This window comes from Diabrotica virgifera, chromosome 4 (genome assembly GCF_917563875.1).
Source record: "Diabrotica virgifera virgifera chromosome 4, PGI_DIABVI_V3a".
In the NCBI taxonomy this organism is placed as follows: domain Eukaryota; kingdom Metazoa; phylum Arthropoda; class Insecta; order Coleoptera; family Chrysomelidae; genus Diabrotica; species Diabrotica virgifera.
This window is the reverse complement of record NC_065446.1, coordinates 232527814-232549569: the sequence shown is the minus strand read 5'-3', so window position 1 is coordinate 232549569 and position 21756 is coordinate 232527814. Positions and strand designations below refer to the sequence as shown.

The following is a 21756-nucleotide window of genomic DNA, read 5'->3' as shown; positions in this document are numbered from 1 at the left end:
TGCAACGAAATTGAAAATGGTTATTCATTTTTGATTTACATTTACTCTGTGTAGAGTATGAAGGGAACCAGTCTCGTTGGAACTTTACCGCGCTGAGCAGATGTGACGTGAATTGTAAATTGTAGAATTCCCTCATCTTCCTTAGTCTCAGCATCCGTATGGCTTGCAAATTGTAGAAGCCTCGGAGGTGTAACCAGAGAAGGTTCCCATTGTTTTCATTCTGGTGGGATATGTTATATGCCATTAGAGTGAAAACTTAGTCTTTTGCTAGCAGTTGCCGCTAGGGCATCTATGCCATTTCGTTCGTTGCAATTCGGGACTGCACGCTGGGGTTTGTTTTGGTTGGATCGGGGAGAGCAGCATATGTGCCTCCTGATGAGAGACTAATAAGTTTCGAAACCGGTAGAGGTGCTTGCAGCACTCTCTGATTGGACTGGAATATGGTTCGGCTGTATTTTCGTTTTGCAACGAAATTGAAAATGGTTATTCATTTTTGATTTACATTTACTCTGTGTAGAGTATGAAGGGAACCAGTCTCGTTGGAACTTTACCGCGCTGAGCAGATGTGACGTGAATTGTAAATTGTAGAATTCCCTCATCTTCCTTAGTCTCAGCATCCGTATGGCTTGCAAATTGTAGAAGCCTCGGAGGTGTAACCAGAGAAGGTTCCCATTGTTTTCATTCTGGTGGGATATGTTATATGCCATTAGAGTGAAAACTTAGTCTTTTGCTAGCAGTTGCCGCTAGGGCATCTATGCCATTTCGTTCGTTGCAATTCGGGACTGCACGCTGGGGTTTGTTTTGGTTGGATCGGGGAGAGCAGCATATGTGCCTCCTGATGAGAGACTAATAAGTTTCGAAACCGGTAGAGGTGCTTGCAGCACTCTCTGATTGGACTGGAATATGGTTCGGCTGTATTTTCGTTTTGCAACGAAATTGAAAATGGTTATTCATTTTTGATTTACATTTACTCTGTGTAGAGTATGAAGGGAACCAGTCTCGTTGGAACTTTACCGCGCTGAGCAGATGTGACGTGAATTGTAAATTGTAGAATTCCCTCATCTTCCTTAGTCTCAGCATCCGTATGGCTTGCAAATTGTAGAAGCCTCGGAGGTGTAACCAGAGAAGGTTCCCATTGTTTTCATTCTGGTGGGATATGTTATATGCCATTAGAGTGAAAACTTAGTCTTCTATTTGGGAAGAATTTCTTGACATTCTGTTCTTACTCCTTCCAATTCTTAACCTAAAATATTGTTCTGTTAAACAACTTGTAGATGTAGATTCTGGTTTTTAAAGTTTTGAAATTATGTAAAGTGTTGTATCATTTAAATATTCTTCAAACAAATTTTAATATTTTTTATATTAAAGCTTGTTTAGTTGTTTTTGTCAATGTTTTCCATTTCGTATGTTTATAAATCAGTAGGTACCTTTTCTAGTATTATTTTCATTTGATATTCGATAATTATCTATTACGGTAGTATGTATTACAATAAATTGTACTCTGTTTTTACTTAATTTCTTCTATCTAGATGAGCTCATAAGTACCTACATATTCTTGTGGTTTATTTTTCAGTTTAATTTATGAGTTAAATTACTCTCTTATTGAATATAATGAAACATAAACAACACATCAAACTTATTCTGAAACTATTTCTTGTGTCTTGTTATATTTCATTATTTTTGTGGTGTAATAAACCACAACACAATGCCACAACCCATCAAATTCAATACATATTACATATCAAAATTGGAAATGATTGCTTTACTAAATTATTCCTTCCTTCAGATAATGTTCAACCCCCAGGAAGTTAACCCTTAAGTACTAACACCCCGTCTCTTAGACGGCATCGCTTGTCGAGACTGGGATATTTCCCTTCCTAGAAAATTTTAAAGGTCACCCGTTTATGACTTTTCAAGTTGGGTTGTTCTTTAGTAGTATTGAATTCGGCAATTTGCTGAAGGTTGTTATTTGAAAGATATTTAGGCTCAAAGTGTGATTTCCGTCTAATAGACGGGGTGTTAGTGTTTATGCCCAGTTCGTCATTACACATAATGTGCCCCAGTTCGTAAAAAAACGTCAAATAATGGAATAAACACCCTGACGAAACTCTTTTGAAATGGTTTGATGATGTAGAAGACGACATAAGCGAAGTGGAATCATTTTGTGATGAAAATGTTGCCACTGACTACCATTGCTACACTGTACTAACTATAGTACCTGTCAGTTTTTTGTTGTTTTAACATTTTTTAAAAACCTTTTTATTTTCATTTTTCTTACTCTCTGTTTAACTCGATTATAAATTTTTATTAAGATTCTTTAATTTGTTTAATTTTTATCACACTTTTTTTCGGGAGTAAAAAGGTACACAAACAATCCTTCCATTCTTGTTCTAATGTTTTTTATTTTAATAAATACAGAAAAACCAGATTAATTACTGTGTTTTTTAGATAATCGATACTTTCAGTAAGTCATTGAGATATTTTTTTTGCATTAAAATATTTAACAAAAACAAAAATTACCACTAAAATGTTAAACCCGTCTGTCAGGCGGTTAGTTAGTGTTTACGCCATTGATTTAAGATGTTAGTACATAAGGGTTAAAGGTAATTTTTATATCTAAATATCAACAATCTCTTACTCTCTACAAAAATGTAAGCCGGATTTCGGCGTGGAAATACCACATTATATTGGCGAAATAATAAAGAAAGACGCTAATCAAATTTATAACTTCTACTAGGCATTGAATTATTGAATAGAAAGTTAATCCTTTGCTTGTTGCTTTTATTCTCTTTCTCTTTGTTGACATACTTGTTGTAATTGCATTTGTTTTGACATTGATTTCGAAATAAGAAAGGGACAACAAAAGGCTTCCTTCTCTAACCTTAATGTATGCAACCCGTCATTACATTACGAATCCGAAAATTGTTCGCGGAGCGAAAAATCCTGAGCATGTCCAGGATAAGTTTACGTTGACGCCTGCGCATTGGAAACTAATCCCAAACTTACTCTGAATACGTTCGATTTGTACAGCGCGAACACTGCTAATACTTCTCCGTCCATTTGGTGACTTATCTCGTGCTATTCGTACTATCCTATCCTCTGCCCTTCTACTTAGGTGTTCGCTCCACTCCTGTTTCCGTTTTGTCACCCATCCATTTATGTCTTATACATTGCATGATCTTATGTTTTCGCTTCTCTCCCTATCCAACAGACTTTTCCCTGATATTCGTCGAAGTATTTTCATCTCTATTACTTCTAGTAGTCGTCTCCTTTTAGATGTGTCAGGTCTTGTCTCCGCCGTATATGTCAATATCGGAATGGGACGTTTCGATGCCGCCGGTTCATCGCCGGCCGTTTCGATGCCGCCGGTTCATCGCCAGTCCATTTCATCGCCGTCATATCTCGCATTTCCTAGAATTCCTAATTAATACTAAAAATAACTAATAATTGTAACTGTCGAAAATTCGGAAATATATCAGATAGCGATTAATTGACTGGCGATGAATCGGCCGGCATCGACATCGAACTGGCGGCATCGAAACGGCGGCGATGAAACGTCCTAGACCCGTCAATATAGGTCTAATTGCTGCTTTATAGATTTTTGCTTCTGTGTCTTGTCTTAGGCGTTTGTTCTTCCAGATTGTGTCATTAAGAGATCCCGCCGATTTACTGGCTTTTAAGCTTTGTTGTCGTACTTCCTCTTCAGTATCTCCGTAACTGGTTATATCTATTCCCAGATATCTAAACCTTGCTTCCTGCTTTATTATTTTCCCATCAATTTCGATTTGACATCGTATTGGGTATTTAGATATTGTCATTCATTTTGCTGATATTATCATATTGTATTTCTTTGCTGTTGTATTGAAGATGTGTGTTAATCTTTGGAGATCGTCTTCTGTCTCGGCGATTAATGCGGCGTCGCGGTCGTTTGCATAACATAATATTTGGATTTCTTTGTTCCCTATTCTGTAACCGTGACCTTTACGTACTGCTTGTATTATTTAGTCCATGATTATATTAAAGAGCAGTGGACTTAACGAGTCACCATGTCTGACTCCACTTTGTACTGGTATAAACTGTGTTAGTTTTCCATTTATCTTTGCCTGTATTCGATTATGGAAGTATATGTTTTCGATGGTTTGTATAATATTGATTGGTATGTTTCTTCTACACAGTAAGTGTAAGACGTCTCCGACTTGGATGCGATCGAAAGCCTTTGTCAGGTCTATAAAACATAGATATGCTGGTTTATTGTACTCGATCGATGGCCTTTTCTGTGATTTGTCTCAGTACAAATACGGCGTCTACGCAGGATCTTCCGGATCTGAATCCTTGTTGGTCATCTGATAAAGTTGTTAGTTTATTGATTTTGTTGGTTAGGACTTTTGTGGTTAGCTTAAGTGCGGTGTTAAGTAGATTTATACCTCTATAATTGTTGGGGTCTTCTTTGTCTCATTTCTTGAACATTGGTATCATTATGCTGTTTCTCCATGCGTCTGGTATCCTGCAGTGCAATATTAATTTTTGTATAAGTTTTGTCATCTCTAGGGTTATACTTTCTCCTCCGTATTTTAGTAGCTCGTTGGTTATTCCGTCTGGTCCTGGTGACTTTCTATTTTTGAGTGAATTTATGGCTATCTCTACTTCTTGAAAACTGATTTCTATTTCGTGTCTTAATTTTTTAATCTACCAAATATTTTGACAGATTAATTCATGCTACTAATCAATCAATTATAATAATTATTCTTCGTGATTTGTCTATCCGTGACGAATGTTGGCGATCATCACGACAATCTTTATCTTATCTGCAGCAGCGCGGAGAAGCTGCACAGATGTTTTATTGAACCATGTTCTGAGGTTCTTTAACCAAGATATTTATATTTATTTAGAATTATTTATAATTTTCAGAATTAGTAATAGATTAGGGCCATTATTAATTAGTTAAATTAAATTAAAAAATTGTTCAAATAAAAATTATGGTCCAAGAGCTGTGAGACATTTTTGAGTAGGTATTTTAGGCAACCTGAAAATTTTTCAGGTGACTCTTCCATGATAGCCTAATACAAAAATGCCGGTCTGGCTGGAGGGCAGCGGTTATTTTCCCCAAAAATCCCCCCCAAAGTTAAACAAAAGGGTAAAAATTGTTATTACAAAAAATATCGTTGACGTGACTTAAAGTAAATTTAAATATTCAAATATAAAGAAAATAAACAGGCCAGGCGATTTGAGGGCTATTTTAACTCTGCAAGATACTTGCATGGGCGCCCCAGGATTATTTTCAGGGGATGCATCTGAACTTCAGAAGATTTCATCTGAATCTGTACATACTAATAACGAGTATAAAATACACAACTATACATGCATAACTATGTACATTCCTTCCGGACAGGGAGGTGCAATTGTTATTTTAACGGGGTATTTTTTCATATTAAACATAAACATTCTAAAAAAGACAGTTTTTTTGGTGAAATTTTTCAACTGCCAGGTGATCAAACAAATTACGCGTGCATATAAATAAAAAGCGCTATAGGTAAGCAGCAGTGTGAGAAAGAGCGTATACCGATAGCTGTTTGCGTCCTCTGTTGTAGCTGAGCGAGTCCGTTCGATCGAGAAAAATCACGTGACCTGGCGATATCCATGTTGTTGTTCCTCAAAACGTTAGAGTATTTATTATAATATATTATAGTTTTTTAAGTAACTTTTTCTTAATGAAAGAAAAATAATACGTACTATACAATAGATTTTGCAAGTATGATAGAAAAAGACAAATTTATTATTATAAATATACAGGTAGAAAAGTATAAAACTATAAACCAAATTAATTCTGTGTCCGAATCTTGTACTTCTTCTTCAAACTCCTCAGCTGAGCTTAAATATTCATTCTCTTCTTCCTCGTCAGACACCCCTCGAGACTCAGATTCCTCTTCTACATGATCTGTAAATAGTTGTAATATGTACCTATTTAGAATTAATTAAAAATTAATTAGTAATTAACTAGTAGAGTTGCTACATATTCTCCGTCCTTTTATACGGAGTCAAAGCCTGGACAATCACGGGCGCATCTGAAGAAAGACTTGCCGTTGTTGAGATGTGGAGTTATCGAATAATGTATCGATGTTGAAAAATACTCTACACTATGAAGGAAAGAAACATGAGCTACTTTGGTCATACCTACACTAAGAAATAAAAAACGTGATGTGATTGGTTATATAAGGAAAAGTATTAAGCATTGGTAATTTTTATGAATATTTATTTTAGCTCATTTTTCTTTCCTTCATAGTGTTGAGTATTTCTTTTGCCTTTTTCATCTTTCTTAATGTTTTCTTGTTTTTTAAGTGTTGTGTCCATGATATTTTTTACATTATTCGATAACACCGCATCTCAACAATGGTAAGTCTTTCTTCAGATGCGCCCGTGATTGTCCTTCTCAATTAATTAATCACTGATTAATTTTTAATTAATTCTAAATACATATTACAACTATTTACAGATCATGTAGAAGAGGAATCTGAGTCTCGAGGGGAGTCTGATGAAGAAGAACAGAATGAACATTTAACCTCAGATGAGGAGTTTAAAGAAGAAGTACAAGATTCGGACACCGAATTAATTTAGTTTATAGTTTTATATTTTCTACCTATATATTTATAATAACAAATTTGTCTTTTTCTATCATATTTACAAAATCTATTGTATAGTACGTATTATTTTCCTTTAATTAAGAAAAATTACTTAAAAAACTATAATATATATAATAATTACACTAACGTTTCGAGGCACAACAACATGGATATCGCCAGGTCACGTGATTTTCTCGAGCGAACGGTCTCACTCAACTACAACAGAGGACGCAAATAGCTATCGGTATACGCTCTTTCTCACACTGCTGCTTACTTATAGCGGTTTTCATTTATATGCACGCGTAATTTGTTTGATCACATGGCAATTGGAAAATTTCACCAAAAAAAACCTGTCTTTTGTAGAATATTTATTTTTAAAATTAAAAAATACCCTGTCAAAATAACAATTGCACCTCCCTGTCCGGAACGAATGTACATAGCTATGCATGTATAGTGTATAGTTGTATATTTTATACTCGTTAATAGTATGTACAGATTCAGATGAAATCTTCTGAAGTTCAGATGTACCTCCTGAAAATAATCCTGGGGCGCCCATGCATGTATCTTGCAGAGTTAAAATCGTCCTCAAATCGCCTGGCCTGTTTATTTTCTTTATATTCGAATATTTAAATTTACTTTCAAGTCATATCAATGATATTTTTTGTAATAACAATTTTTACCCTTTTTTAACTTTTGGGGGGGATTTTTGGGGAAAATAACCGCTACCCTCCAGCCAGACCGGCATTTTTGTATTAGGCTATCATAGAAGAGTCACCTGAAAAATTTTCAGGTTGCCTAAAATACCTACTCAAAAATGTCTCACAGCTCTTATACTATTATGTATGAACTATTGTAATCCCATCAGGAAACGACCTGGATTAGTCTCAAGAGGCTAGGTCATTTGTATTTACTATAAATAAATAAATAAATAAATAAATAAATAAGTAAATAAATAAATAAATAAATAAATAAATAAATAAATAAATAAATAAATAAATAAATAAATAAATAAATAAATAAATAAATAAATAAATAAATAAATAAATAAATAAATAAACCAAGATATTCTTCTTTTTCCGGACCTCGCTTTCCAAGTATTTTTCTTTGCATAATGGCTTGTAGGAGTTCATATTCGGATTCATTTCGAGATTTTATGGTGGTCAGTACCTCTCGGTTCTTCTTCATTCTTCTGAGGACCTCTTCCTTTGTGAACCGGTCAGACAACGGGATTTTAAGTATTCTCCGATACAGCCACATCTCAAATGCTTCCAATTTTCTGCATATATCTTCATCAAGGTTCACGATTCAACTCCCTAAAAAAAGAATGTGTGTGTACTTTGTACGCACGTAAGAAGTTATACTTCTATTATATGATTTCAACGAAATAAATATACTTTAAACAGTTTATTTATATTTTATTTAAATATTAAACTAATTTTAATACTTACCACTTTCAAAAAATGTTTATTAAAATAATACCAAAAATTAAAAAAAAGGAATAGGAATGGTCCTAATTTGAACCCGGGACCTCTCTGTCTGTATTCGAATGCTCTACCAATGACCCATATAATCGCTCTATTTACATGATTTCTCGGACATAATGACAAATCACGGTGGCAAATACATCAAGTGAAGTATAAATATAAAAATGTTTTAATAATACTTATTATCTTTCCCCGAGGAAGACAAATCCAAAGACACAAAAATTATAATAAATATATTTACTAAAAACACTAATATAATCTTTTCACACCCTATTTACGCTGATACATACATAACTTGAAAGATTTAGCAACTAACTCCATACTGTCTGTGTGCGCATGCGCGTGGCATAATAAAATTCACTCTCAACCGCGCCTACAGAAGTATTTTCTCGTAATCAACCAGACATGTGTATACATCGCAATTGACGTCTCTGCATCTCTAATAAGACTTGTATTGAGAACAACGCCTCTTTCGTATCAACAGTATTTATGAACCGGAACTGGTTGAGGGAAATTGATTTTCACACAGCTTGTAAATTCTCTTTTGGATTATCTTTCGGAACAATCTTATGAGATGACTCATCAGGCTTATCGTACGATATTCTTTACATTTTTTGGCTCCTGGTTTATTTTGGAAGTGCAATAAACTCAGATCATATTTCACCAGAGTTTTATATTTTGTTGAGTATCTTTGTGACTATTGCTATTGATTCGTTGTCAATTAGTTTGAATAGTTCTGCTTGTATATTATGAGGGCCTCCTGCTTTGCCATACTTTAGCTGTGTTATTACAGAAAAAATTTCCTGCTGTAATAATCTTGGTCCATCATTTACCCCTTCTTCTAGTTCAAAGCTGTTTTTTCTTTGGTCTTCAAATAGTTTATCTAGATATTCTTTCCACGTTCTTATATTACTGTTTGTCCAAGATGATGTTTTCGTCAAAATCATTCAGATTCCCTGTATTATAACAAAGGATTCTTTGGGATTTTCTTTCCTATTCCTTCCGTTAGTATTTATTATTTTCAGTAGTCGCGTGAAGAAAAAAGAAAAAGAAGTAACGAATATTTTCTTTTAAATGTATTTTAAATGTTTGTATTTTATTGTTATAGTGAATTAACTAAACACGGTCTAGACTTGATTATAGCTGATGAAAGTTATGAAAGGAAAGAAAAGAAAAATTTCTGTTTGGCCTGATTGTAATTGATTCGAGTAGAACCGCATTACATTCTTATTGGCTATCGGTGCGTACTATTGGAGCATCTCGAATTTAATCACTGTTATTAAATTTCCGTGAAATTAATAAAATTCTCGATATCGGACTCTAGTAAGATCCATTTGACCGAATTTCTTTTGTTTAAGAAAGTTACATTTTGATGATTTTCGAAGTTTTTGTAGAGCGATAATTGGTCCGGGAGTAATTAATCATTTCTTACTACCATATTAATATACATGTATATATATTTTATAAATAGAATACTGTTCAGGCATTTTTCTCCTACTTACAATCATAATTAATTCGTAATCTAAATTTAATCATATTTAACAAAAGATATTCTGCTAAAGTCTCAAATATACTGAAAAGTCTCAAAAGAAATACCTATTGGAATACCTGAAGAACAACATTTCTAAGTCAGAAGTATAGTTAATAATGTTGAAATTGAAATAAAACACTTGAAATTGAAATAAAACAGAAAATATTGGTAGAGAAATATTAGATCAATAGTTACCTGCGACCTAAAATGACAGAAATAAAAACTATGGAACACTGACAGTGTGTTACATACATATGATACACAGAAGAAGACAATCCAAGAGAAAAGACTACGGCTCATATCAGCGTCATTCAACCTCCACAAAAAGAGCAAAAAAGATCAAGAAGCAGCAGCCCAGAATAAATCAAAAAGGCTGAGACACTTAACAGACACTTTTTTTTAATAATTTTGTTTATTTTGAATTTTTATCAAAAACTATATTTCTAATTTCTTTGAGATTTTTCAACATTTAAAAATGGAAGACTCACTTTCAAACCCCCACATATGTGGGGGATTTTTTTTTGGTTTGAACGTTTTTTGCCCAATTTTTGAATGTCCTAAATTACCCAAGTTCAAATTATATACAGCCTATAAAAAATCTTGATTTGTTCTATTTTGAAATCTATAAAAAGAAAAAATTCCCCAAAAACACCCCTAAAAACCAGGTTTTTTGGGGTTTTTGAGAGTGGCGCACCTTACTGAAAAATCTGGAAAAATTAGAAATATGGTTTTTGATAAAACACACAAAATAAAAAAAATAGTCCTGCATCCATCTCCAAAAAATGTTATATGCTTTTTTTCGAAAAAGAAAATGCGTTTTGAGGTTGTGTACGCTTAATGTACGGGTATATAAAAAATCGGTGGCGCCCAAAATCCCGACAGCCAAAATCCCGACAGCCAAAATCCCGACGTCCAAAACACCGACACGCCAGAATTCCGACACGCCGAAATCCCGACAGGCCAAAATCTCGACATGCAACAATCCTCGCATAAGTAAAAATTCCGACCACTACATTTTGAATATTTATTGTTTTCTTTTCAAATGCAATACCAAATCATATTATAGAGTATAGAGTATTGAAATTGAAAAATTATTACTTTCTAATAAGTACGGGTACTAATTATTATGTATTTTAAAAGAAAAAATTATTTAAACACTTCATTTTATAATATAAAAACTATGCTTACTGAAATGGAAGGTTGTAAGTGACATGATAATAATCTATTATATGAAAGTAAACTTGAATTCAGGATTTGATTTTACATAATATATTATTGGACTATATATTGGCAAAAAAAATAATTTAATTCATATATACCATATACCCATGTTAGAAATTTTATTTAGAAAATTAGTTCATATTAAATGGTAAATACTTTTGTTTAGTAACAAAAAATAAAATGACCATAAACAAAAAACAAGGAATATATGTAATTATATGTTAAAAAGAAACTTATCAAACCTGTCGGGATTCTGGCCTGTCGGGATTTTGGCCTGTCGGGATTCTGGCGTGTCGGGATTTTGGCCGTTGGGATTGTGGCTGTCGGGATTTTGGCTGTCGGGATTTTGGGGTAGACCCATAAAAAATAAACATGTTTTGTAAAAGGGTGTGAATTTTGTGTAAACGGGTACGCGTGTGAATTTTTTGAATTATTTAGATTGCTTGCATATTGCATCCCACCTAAGCTTTTTGGTAGTATGAGGAAGGGGAGGAGATGGCAGGTTAAAATTTCGCTGCCTTATTTTTTAATCGCATCGAATGTAAAAGATGAAAAAAGAAATAGTTTTGGAAGTGAGGCCATTTTACCTATTTTAACGGGGGTACCGTTTGATCAGGTACTGGTGATTTTTTATTTTAAAGCTTTCAACCATCTTCCTTCAACCTTCAATCGTTCTGTTCAAGATTGAGGTCGTATTATTTAGGATATTTCTCTCTCCATCCTTACAGCTTCATATTCTTGGAGTTTTTCTCTTTGCTTTCGTAATATTTCTTCTCTTCTTAGGGTTCGGTATTCCTCCTGTGCTCTACTTGTGTCTCCTGCTTGGTTTGTCTTTTGGTATGCTCTTTTTTTGTTATCTGTTGCTTCTTAGCACTCCTTGTCAAACCATTCATTTTATTAATTAATTAGGTTTTTTTCAATATTCCGCTGTACTCTCAGTTATCATGTTACTAAACTTTGTCTACAATTCCTTCACATTTTCAGACTAAACTGCATTTAAATCAGTCACTTAAATTTTCTCCCTCTCCTTCTTACTATACTCCTTCTTCCTCTTATCTAAGCAGATCTACAAAATTATAAAAATAAATTATTTTGCAATCTCTTTTATTTTGTTCAGGCAAATGGCAAGTAATTTTATATATAATAAAATTGGTCACTTTCCTTTTACTTTCAACAGTTTATCTAATTTGCATCATACAACAATTTAATCATAAACAAGGCTTGTGTGCAAACACTAATAACAATAGAAAAATAATAATCAGCAATAAATACCGTTTCAAAATCTCTATCAGTACAATTCATGTTTATATCGAATCTATTTTAAATTGTGGATTATCTGCAATTACTACGATTACTGACCATGTTCGTGTAATAAACAATTTTTATTTCGGCATATTTAATTAAAAAAATAAAAATATTTTGCAACATATAAACGAACAACTGATATGCTTTCTTAGTTTCCCCCCTATTCTATCTTAGAAATTGTTTAAATCAGTGTTGCTCATCATCGACCGCGTAAACATAGAAAGTTACATTTATATATTTAAATATAACAACAAACATGACAAGCATAGGCCGGTATCTTTTGTTAAAGACAGTTAAGACGAATCGATACAAAAAATAAAACTTGTCTTTGTAATTTTATTCGTTTGAGGTTCGTGATGGTATTAAACTTCCTCTTCTTCAACTTCTGCTCCTATCGGAGATTAGAAATCAATCTGGCAATTATATTTTTGTTATTTAAACGCCTGAATTGTTCAATTGAACTTCATCCAAACCATTCACGGATATTGCGTGGCCACGAGATTTTACTTCTTCCTTTCTTCTGCCCTTGATTTTGCTGTGCATTATATTCCTTAAAGTTCGTATTTTTTACCTATCATAACGTGCCCCAAGTACTCCAACTTCCTGATTTTTATGAAATTTAAAATTATGTATTCTTTTCCTAGTTGTTCGATAGAGTCCTGTCGCCACGGGGGGTACAACTGCCTCCTTTATTCAGATGGACTTACCCAAGTTTTTTATGTATTTTGACCCGTAGAACACGAATTTTTTGGGTAACAGTTGATCCGTATGTCGATAAGATTGTTATAAACAAAGAACTTGAGGAATCACATACCAGCGATTTTTCGCAAAACAAAACATTTTTTTGTATTTTTTGGGTTATTCCAAACAAAAAATGTTTGTACAAGTTTTTTCGTAGGATAAACGCGGTTGAACTTTAAAAAAATCGAAAAATTGCAATTTTTTAACATGAATAACTTTTGATTAAAAAATAAAATAACAATTCTACTTACTGCATTTGAAAATTCAAGTCAAATTCTATCGGTTTTGATTATTTGCATTGCTAAAAATTAATTTTTTTATTGTTAAACAAATCTATAAACACATAGTGCTTGAGTTATGTTTTCAATGCATCTCAATATTTTTTGCTTAGAATGACCCAAAAAATACTAAAAAAATTTTTTGTTTTGCGAAAAATCGCTGTTATTTAATTCCTCAAGTTCTTTGTTTATAACAATCTTATCGACATCCGGATCAACTGTTACCCAAAAAATTCGTATTCTACGGGTCAAAATACATAAAAAAACTTAGGAAAGTCCATCTGAATAAGGGAGGCCGTTGTACCCCCTGGCGACAGGACTAATACCTTGTGGGTTTGTTTTGCGATCCATCCCTGATATTTTATTAGAATACGTTGGTAACACCACATTTCTAATACTCCCTTCTTAGTTTTTAATGTTTGATTGTTTCAGTGTCCAAGCCTCAACCCCATACAAAAGGGTGGAGAAAATACAGGGCCGTCCCGTGCTATGATGCGGTGAGGTAGTTGCATCAGGCGGCATAATCAGTAAAATAAAAATACAAATTGAACCATTCAATAATTAAAAACATACAGGGCGTGTAACATCAAACAAATCATACAAGAATGGTACAGTTTTTTCTGGTTCTACAAAGCGGTGCGAAATTCTGAAAAAAAACAGGTTTCACAGCTAACTCCAAAACCGTTGAGTGCTACTAGATGGTCAAGTCTAATAGATGCATTGAAACCTGTAAGATTTCAATTTTGTGAAATATATGATGCCTTACTCGAAATAATAGAAGACATCAACAAAGACTCAGAAACTAAAGTCAAAGCACAAGGATTAGCAAAGAATATTAAAAATTATAAATTTATATGCGGTGTAGTTATTTGGCATATTTTATTTCTTATAAATTCAGTCGCGAAGATATTGCAACATGTAACTATAAATTTGCCAGATTATGTAAAACTGTTGTACGAAACTATAGAAAAACAAGTTACAGACAATCTGGGTATGACCAAATGAAAATTAGGTACTGCTAATGAAATTGCAGAAAATGTTGATATAAGTCCCGAATTTTCAGCTGAACATAAAACTCGAACCAGGAGAAAAAAGCGTCAATTTGATTACGACAAAACTGTGGATGAGTTACTTAACAGAGGAAGATAAATTTAAAATAAATTTTTTTATCTATATTTTAGACATTGTCATTAATTTGTGATCGATTTGCGCTTCTAGAAATTCATAATAAAATTTTAAAATCTTTACATGATATTTTTCAAGAGAAATAGATGATAAAACGCTAGAAAATATTGTATGAATCTTCATTCAATACTTTCAATAGAAAAAGATAAAAAATCGGATATAGAGGCAAATGATCTTCTAGAAGAATTAATATAATGTAATTTCATTTAATTTAAAGTATGTTTTACTTTTAAAATAAAAGTTTTCATTTATTTTGTGTAGTTTCATTTAATAAAAGTAAAAGTTAAATTTCGATAATATTTGGGGCGGCATTTCGAATATTTGCATCATATTGAAAAGATGCAGCGTACGGCTCTGAGAAAATTATAACATTGAGGCTTCTTATTCCGAGCGTCATATTGATATTGCGATTACAGAAAAGCTTTCTCATTTACCATGCTCCAAGGTACTTGTACAAATACATTTGCTCACCTTCTGTATTATCTAGTCCTAGAGTCCTAGCTTAACTTTGATGATTTCTGTACCCTAGGATCAAAAATGGCCAACTCCATTTTTGCAACAGTGGAGATAAACACGTATTTGTGACAAACACAATAGACTGGCATTTCGTGATACATTATTATTTTCATACTAACATATTATAGTTTGTGTATCAATTAATAATAATGTATCAGGAAACGCCAGTCTATTGTGTTTGTCACATATACGTGTTTATTTCCACTGTTTTAAAAATGGAGTTGACCATTTTTGATCCCAGGGTACAGATTTGTGCTTTTGTAAATACCATGAACTTGGTTTTGTTGGATTTCTATAATCGTTGTAATATATATTTAGTTGTTGAGCAAAGTGTTGCAGTTATTCTAGTATTCCTGCCAAAAGGACGGTATCATCAGCATATATTATATTATTAAGTGGTTTACCGTTTATTAATAGGCACTCACTGACTTGGGCTAACGCTAATTCTGAGATGGCTTGACTGTATAGATTAAACAATAATGGTGATAAAATACATAGATCAATAGCCTTAATCAATAGACCAATAGCCTTAAATATTTACTTAAGATCGATACTTGGATAGGAGAATTAACGAAGTAGTTATAAACACTCTAGAATCTCTGCAAGTCCAACCTCAATATGTCGGAAATTGAAAACTCGGAACAATGTTTTGTTCCTTTCCGTTCAAGCCCCAAAATTTCAATACTCGAAATCTCAACCTTCTCTTAGTCAAAATAATCAGAGTCCCTGCAAGCCATTTTAATACATATTTTCTCGCTATAGCTCAAAAAATTAAATTGGACCTCCTCAAATATCATTTGAGGACTTAATCACGTGCGATGACGGAGTTATGTGGTAGCTCAGTAGCTCAGAAAACCGATATTAATGATTTAGATAACATAGAAAACTTCATAAATAGTACTACATGTGGTCCATAGGTTGTTATCAAAATGGTACCTCTGTATCTGTAGAGTAGGGAGGGCGAGTAAAAGCCCATAGAAATTAAATTGCCACAATTGAAAATAAAGCCACAATTGAACCATTGTTCATTCTCCCAGGAAGCTGTGGTACTACCTCATTGTTCGTACTACCATTTCTAGAAAGGTAGACAAGTCACCAAGAGACATTTCCCTTATATGGGCAGGTGTAAGTCAGGGCTTGCCGAACGCGTACTCTCGTATTGACGATATGACAGTTAGGATGATGTCTTTTATAAATTTTCTCTTTTGAAGTTAAAATAATTCTATGCATCTCTACTCTTTATGAGCCTCTGGTGTAGAATTATGACGCTTTGAAGTATGATTGTAGTTTAGCTACTAGCATTTGTTATTTTCCAACTTTGCAAATCATATTTATGCATTTTTATACATATATTTTGTTCTCTAGTGTAGATCCCTGGTATGCATTTGATGGAAGTAACATTTGCATTATGTATCATTATCTCTCTCTCTTTATTAACTTATTGGTTAAGTCTTTTATGGCTAGTTTTATGCAGTTTTTTCAAACCCTTTGGTGTAGAACTTTGTCTTATTTGGCTTTCCATATAGTTGGTACTTATTTTTTTTAATGGTTTATCTATAGTTGCACTTGCATTTCTTTTTATTATATTATACTTATATTATCTTTATCTACTTATATGCTTTTACTTACCTTGTTATATTGATCATTATTTTATTACCTTACTTTAGGTACTCGAGTTATCCAGGGTAATGGTGTTTTTTTTTGAGGTTCACTTCTTAGTAGCTCCACTAGCTATTTATTTATTTTATATAGGATGTGATATCCATTATATTTGCTTAAATTTATATTAATAATTTAGATTAATAAATACCTGAATATTTGCAATTCATTTTATAAATACCAACATTATTTGGCTTAGGTCAACTTATTTACCTTTAATTATTACTTACTTGGATTTTTAGTTGAATTTGATTAATACTTACACTTTATACTATAAGGGCCGGTTGTTCGAACGCTAATCAACAATGATCACTATCAAATATTTAATTACTGTCACAACTGTCAATGTCAACTTTGGTTGGGTTGCTGAAAACATAATTGATTATAATTATGAGATTAGTTAATCAATTAACAGAACAATTATTAACATAATTGATTAACTAATTTCATAATTGTAATCAATAATTATGTTTTCAGCAACCCAATCAAAGTTGACATTGACAGTTGTGACAGTAATTAAACATTTGATAATGATCATTTTTGATTAGCGTTCGAACAACCGGCCCTTAAATCTTTATAATTTTAAACTGATTTCATACTTTTTAAAGTACATTTATTTTTTTCCAGAGATAGATATTCTCTGAAGTCATTTATTTATAATGAATAAATATTTTATAGTGTGATGAGTGCTACAATTCATTGGGTAATATTTTTATTTTCCCCAGAGTAACATCTGAAAATTATTTTGGTACTTCAAATTTTTTTATGATTAATAATTTAAATTAACTATATACATTGACTTAATAATTACTTTATTATGAGTATTTATTTTTGATTTGTTCTGAACGATTACTACTGCATATATTTATTTCTGGTTAGAACTTTGTTTTCTTGTTTTCCTTGAGAAAAATTTCTCACCTGTGTTCGAAATTTTTCTGATGAGTGGAGGGAGTGTGTAACATTCTTGTTTTCTTTGAGAAAAATTGACAGTTGACAATGACAGTTTCATCTTCTCATTCGCATTTCCTGCATACTGTGTTTCCAGCCTTAGTGTGTGGAAGTGTTTGCTTAGTTGGTTTTTCCTGGTCATTCCCAAGTACTTCTTGATGCTGACTTTTCAAGGTTCCTTAGTGTTACCCTGGCAAGTCTACATCCTTAAACTGCTTTTCATCTTTTCACGGCTTGCGTGTGGGAGTGGCATTTGGCAATCTCGGCGATTGTTGTAGTTGACCAACCAAAAAGATAAAGGTCCTAAGATTCTTAGGCTTGCCACCTTCCTAGCTAATTGGTTAGCAATGCGGTTTTCTGTATTCCCATTGTGTTCTTTAACCCACCTCAGGATGATGTTATTACCATCCAAAGATTGAGTTAGTGACTCATGACAGCATCAAACACTTTACGGAATATGGTTTGCTTTATAGAGCAAATTAGCAACTCTATATAAAAATAATTTTCTGCTCTTTAGGTATACCTTATAAAACGGTATAGATTCATCTAAAGTACAAACAAAATATTAATAAGTATTAAAATCTCTCTAACTCGCAATTAATAATAATGAATTTCTTTATGTCGATTAAAAATTCGTCGAAATCCTCCGAATTTTTCGGTGTTTCCCTTAATGTTTGACTGTACATGCAACACTCCTTTTTCTTCAGGTTCCTTAGTTAACTTAATTATATTAAACCACAAATTTCTTTTAAATCCTTTATAAAAGGAATATTTATTAAAAAAACCGTTTCGGGCTACATCAGATACTTAATTTCTCTGATAAGCCTTTTACATAATGGAATTAAATGTTCAGTAACCATTCTGGAATACGGCCGGTTTGCGCTCTTAGCTGAAATCGACCGGTTTGCGCTTTGCAATTTTCATAATAGAAATATTTAACTACTATAGTTTCCTTAATCGGCCGATTTGCGCTCTCTTGCAATATAATTTTAATTTCATTCTACAATAATAGTCTGGTGAACCTACCTGACTCAAAATAAGTCCCCTTCCTTGCCGATACAGTAAAGCCACAACATTTCCTAGTATTTTTAATACCCCGTGTGAATATAAAAAGGCGAGAATTTTCTCCCTATCTGCTGCCATAACAATACCATCCAAGAATGTTATATTTCACACGCGGTACACGACGCCATTTTCTTGGCTTCACTTGGAATCACTAAGACACACGACTGAGACAACTGCACCCCGTGAAAGTTGAGTCAGAAAGAACTTAGAAAGCCCTTCTAAGAAGGGAAGGAGGAAGACCCAACCCTTCGGTCCTAACTTAACTTTCGGGTATTTCCGGCTTTTTTTGTGTTTCCACCTTCCAATTGCTGTGCACATCATCTAGAATCTAGACTATATCCATTTTTTTAGTTTTATGATTTTTTAAAACTAATTTTACTAGCCTAACCGTTACCTGATGGTTATGGTAGAATAAAATTAAACGTCGATTACAAGAGAGCGCAAAACGGTCGATATAAGAAAATAATTAGCTATACATCTCCATTAAGAAAGTGTTAGAGCGCAAACCGGCCGATTTCAGGTAAGAGCGCAAAACGGTCGAGCGCATACCGGCCGACACCACCATTCTGTTTACCTATCCACCTACTTTTCAACGCTTCTTATTTGTTTCGGGCACTTGTCGTATGTCGTATATTAATATTATACGACATATATGACAAGTTACCAAAATAAATGAGAAGCGCTGAAAAGCCATATTTCGGGCATTTGTCGTATGTCGTATATTAATATTATACGACATATGACAAGTTCCCGAAAAAAATGGGAAGCGTTGAAAAGCCCTATTACGCTTTAGTTTATCTATTTTTGATCTATTAAAAGTTCAGGGAATTGGGGGAACTATATTAAAAATCTCTAACAAAATATAACTACGAATTCCAGGGAAAACATAATTTATTGCGTTTTTTCCTGTCAACAAAAATAAACTGTCAAATGTTTTTCCCGTCAAATGTATATAAAGGTTTTATTTTGTTTTCTTTGTATTTAAGTCTTGGCCTATTTATTGTTCACTTACTTGACAAAACAATCGAATATCCATCATAGTTAAACGGTTAGACACGATATTTGTTTACGATCTATTTACCTTCACGGCCACATTGTTGTTTATGTTTGGCATCATTGAATTCTCTTCTTCGGTTATATAACAATAACAACAAACCATGAGAGATTTCACTTTTTTACCACCTTGGCAATAAATTGGCAATAAAACGGAGTATTGATTAAAAATACAATTTTAACAAGAACGGTCAAAAACCGTTCAAAAATTCAAAAATAAAATAATAATTTTAAACTCTTTTCGTTATTTTTTTCTTAAGCATGTTTATAATGTCGCTTGCATTTGTCGCTATTGATTTTTTTGGTGGGGCAAATTATGAGTGTTCTAATTATTTGTTAACTATCTAATAGTCCAATCCTCAGAGACGAAAAAATTACTCTACCTCTAAAAATCATATAGAGGATATAAATTTTGGGGCCCCAAAAAAGCTGCAAAAAAGTTTGCGACTCCTACCCCCGGGCTTTCTTCAAAAAACTGAAAGAAAAATTACAAAAGAACAAAAGAAATATTAGATACAATTATTGGAAGAAAGAAGCGAATTTAAAACAGGAACGATATGGAATAGAGAAAAATCAATAACATCGTTAGAACTAAGATTCAACAATTTCGTGTGGGCACAAATGTTATGTAGTTTGATTCAATATTAAATCAATGAAAAGTAGATATACATTTTCTTTGCAGTGAGAAGCCGTGAAATATATTTTTTATTTTGTTCTGGTGTCTTTTTAATAGACTAATTTTTGATTGTTTTTTTTTTTCAGAAACATGCCTTCCGTTAGGTGGAAAGCTATTTATGGTAAGTTATTATATTTGATGACGTATTTTATTTGACTCTTAAAGTTTGTTAAAGTTATATTTCGGTACCATTTGATCCACTGGCATTTATAAGAAAGAAGCTACCTTCACTTCCTGATATAATCTTGCCTCGTCGGTTTGTTGTATTACGTTTATCCGTAATAGATCCCTTTGCAATATAAGAGTAACAGAAATAATAAGTATTGATGATGTGGAAGAAAACCTAAAAGTTCTAGTTATCAGAAGATTGAGGCAAGTTGCCAGGAATCGACAGGAGTGGCGACTTCTTTACGAGCAGGAAAAGATACACAACGGATTGTGGAGCCACTTATGATGATGATTTAAAGAGAAACCTTATTTCTAGATTGATTAAATATATCAAGAGAGAGAAAAAAATGAAAACTTTTGGATAAAAGTTTTCCCAACATAAAAATATGTTTTATATTGGAGACACTGGCGGTGCTCTAAAACTGGATCATCATCATCATCAATGGCGCTACAACTCTTCGTGAGTTTTTGCCGCGTTTACTAGTGCCTTCCATGTTTGTCGGTCCTGTGCCATTAATTCCCATTGTCGCACTCCCATATTCTCTAGATCTTCTTTGACTGCATCTTTCCACCTTTTTCTAGGCCGCCCTACAGGTACAGACCTTCTTCCATCTGGCCTTTCCCAGAACACATTGTTTATAAGGCGATTGTCGTTACTGCGTATCACATGCCCTGCCCATCTGAATCTATTAGCCTTGATATATCTGACTAGATTTTCTTTTCCGAATAGAGACTCTAGCTAGTTATTGTACCTGCACCTCCATTCGTTTGTCACGCTGTCTCTGCAAGGGCTATACAGTAGAAAAAATGAAAAAATACCCATGAACGGTCATATAAAACACGCTGTATTTTCCTGTCACTGTGTCACAAAAAAAATTGACCAGCGCAAGTACTTGTATTAATTATTGTTACATGTACTTTCACTGGACAATTTTCTTTGTGACACGGTGACAGTAAAATGCAGCGTGTTTTATATGTTCGTTCATGGGTATTCTTTCATTTTTCTGACTGTATATCATTCGAAGGATTTTACGTTCCCACACCAGCAATTTATTTACTTCTCTTTTTGTTAGCTTCCATGTTTCGCTTTCATACGGGACTGCTGGTCGTATTATGGTCTTATATATCTGGATTTTTGCACCTCTTGAAAGAAGTTTTGACTTCATTAGATATTTCATTGCAAAGAAAGATCTGTTTCCTGTCATTATTCGCGTTTAAACTTCTCGCTCTAATTTGTTGTCATTTGTGATTGTTGCTCCTAGATATTTAAATTCTTTGACCACTTCGAAGTTATGATCGTTTATAGTAA

At 33.2% G+C, this 21756-nt stretch overlaps 1 protein-coding gene across 1 annotated transcript in view; it reads left to right on the top strand.

The window, feature by feature from the left end:
- The window catches only part of LOC114327525 (uncharacterized), a 132163-nt gene that overhangs the window by 57156 nt on the left and 53251 nt on the right, over positions 1-21756 (top strand). Inside the window, exon 2 of the mRNA XM_028276192.2 lies at positions 20366-20400. Coding sequence (XP_028131993.1) covers positions 20370-20400 — 31 coding nt within the window. The 5' untranslated portion in view covers positions 20366-20369. The remainder of the gene's footprint in view (positions 1-20365; positions 20401-21756) is intronic.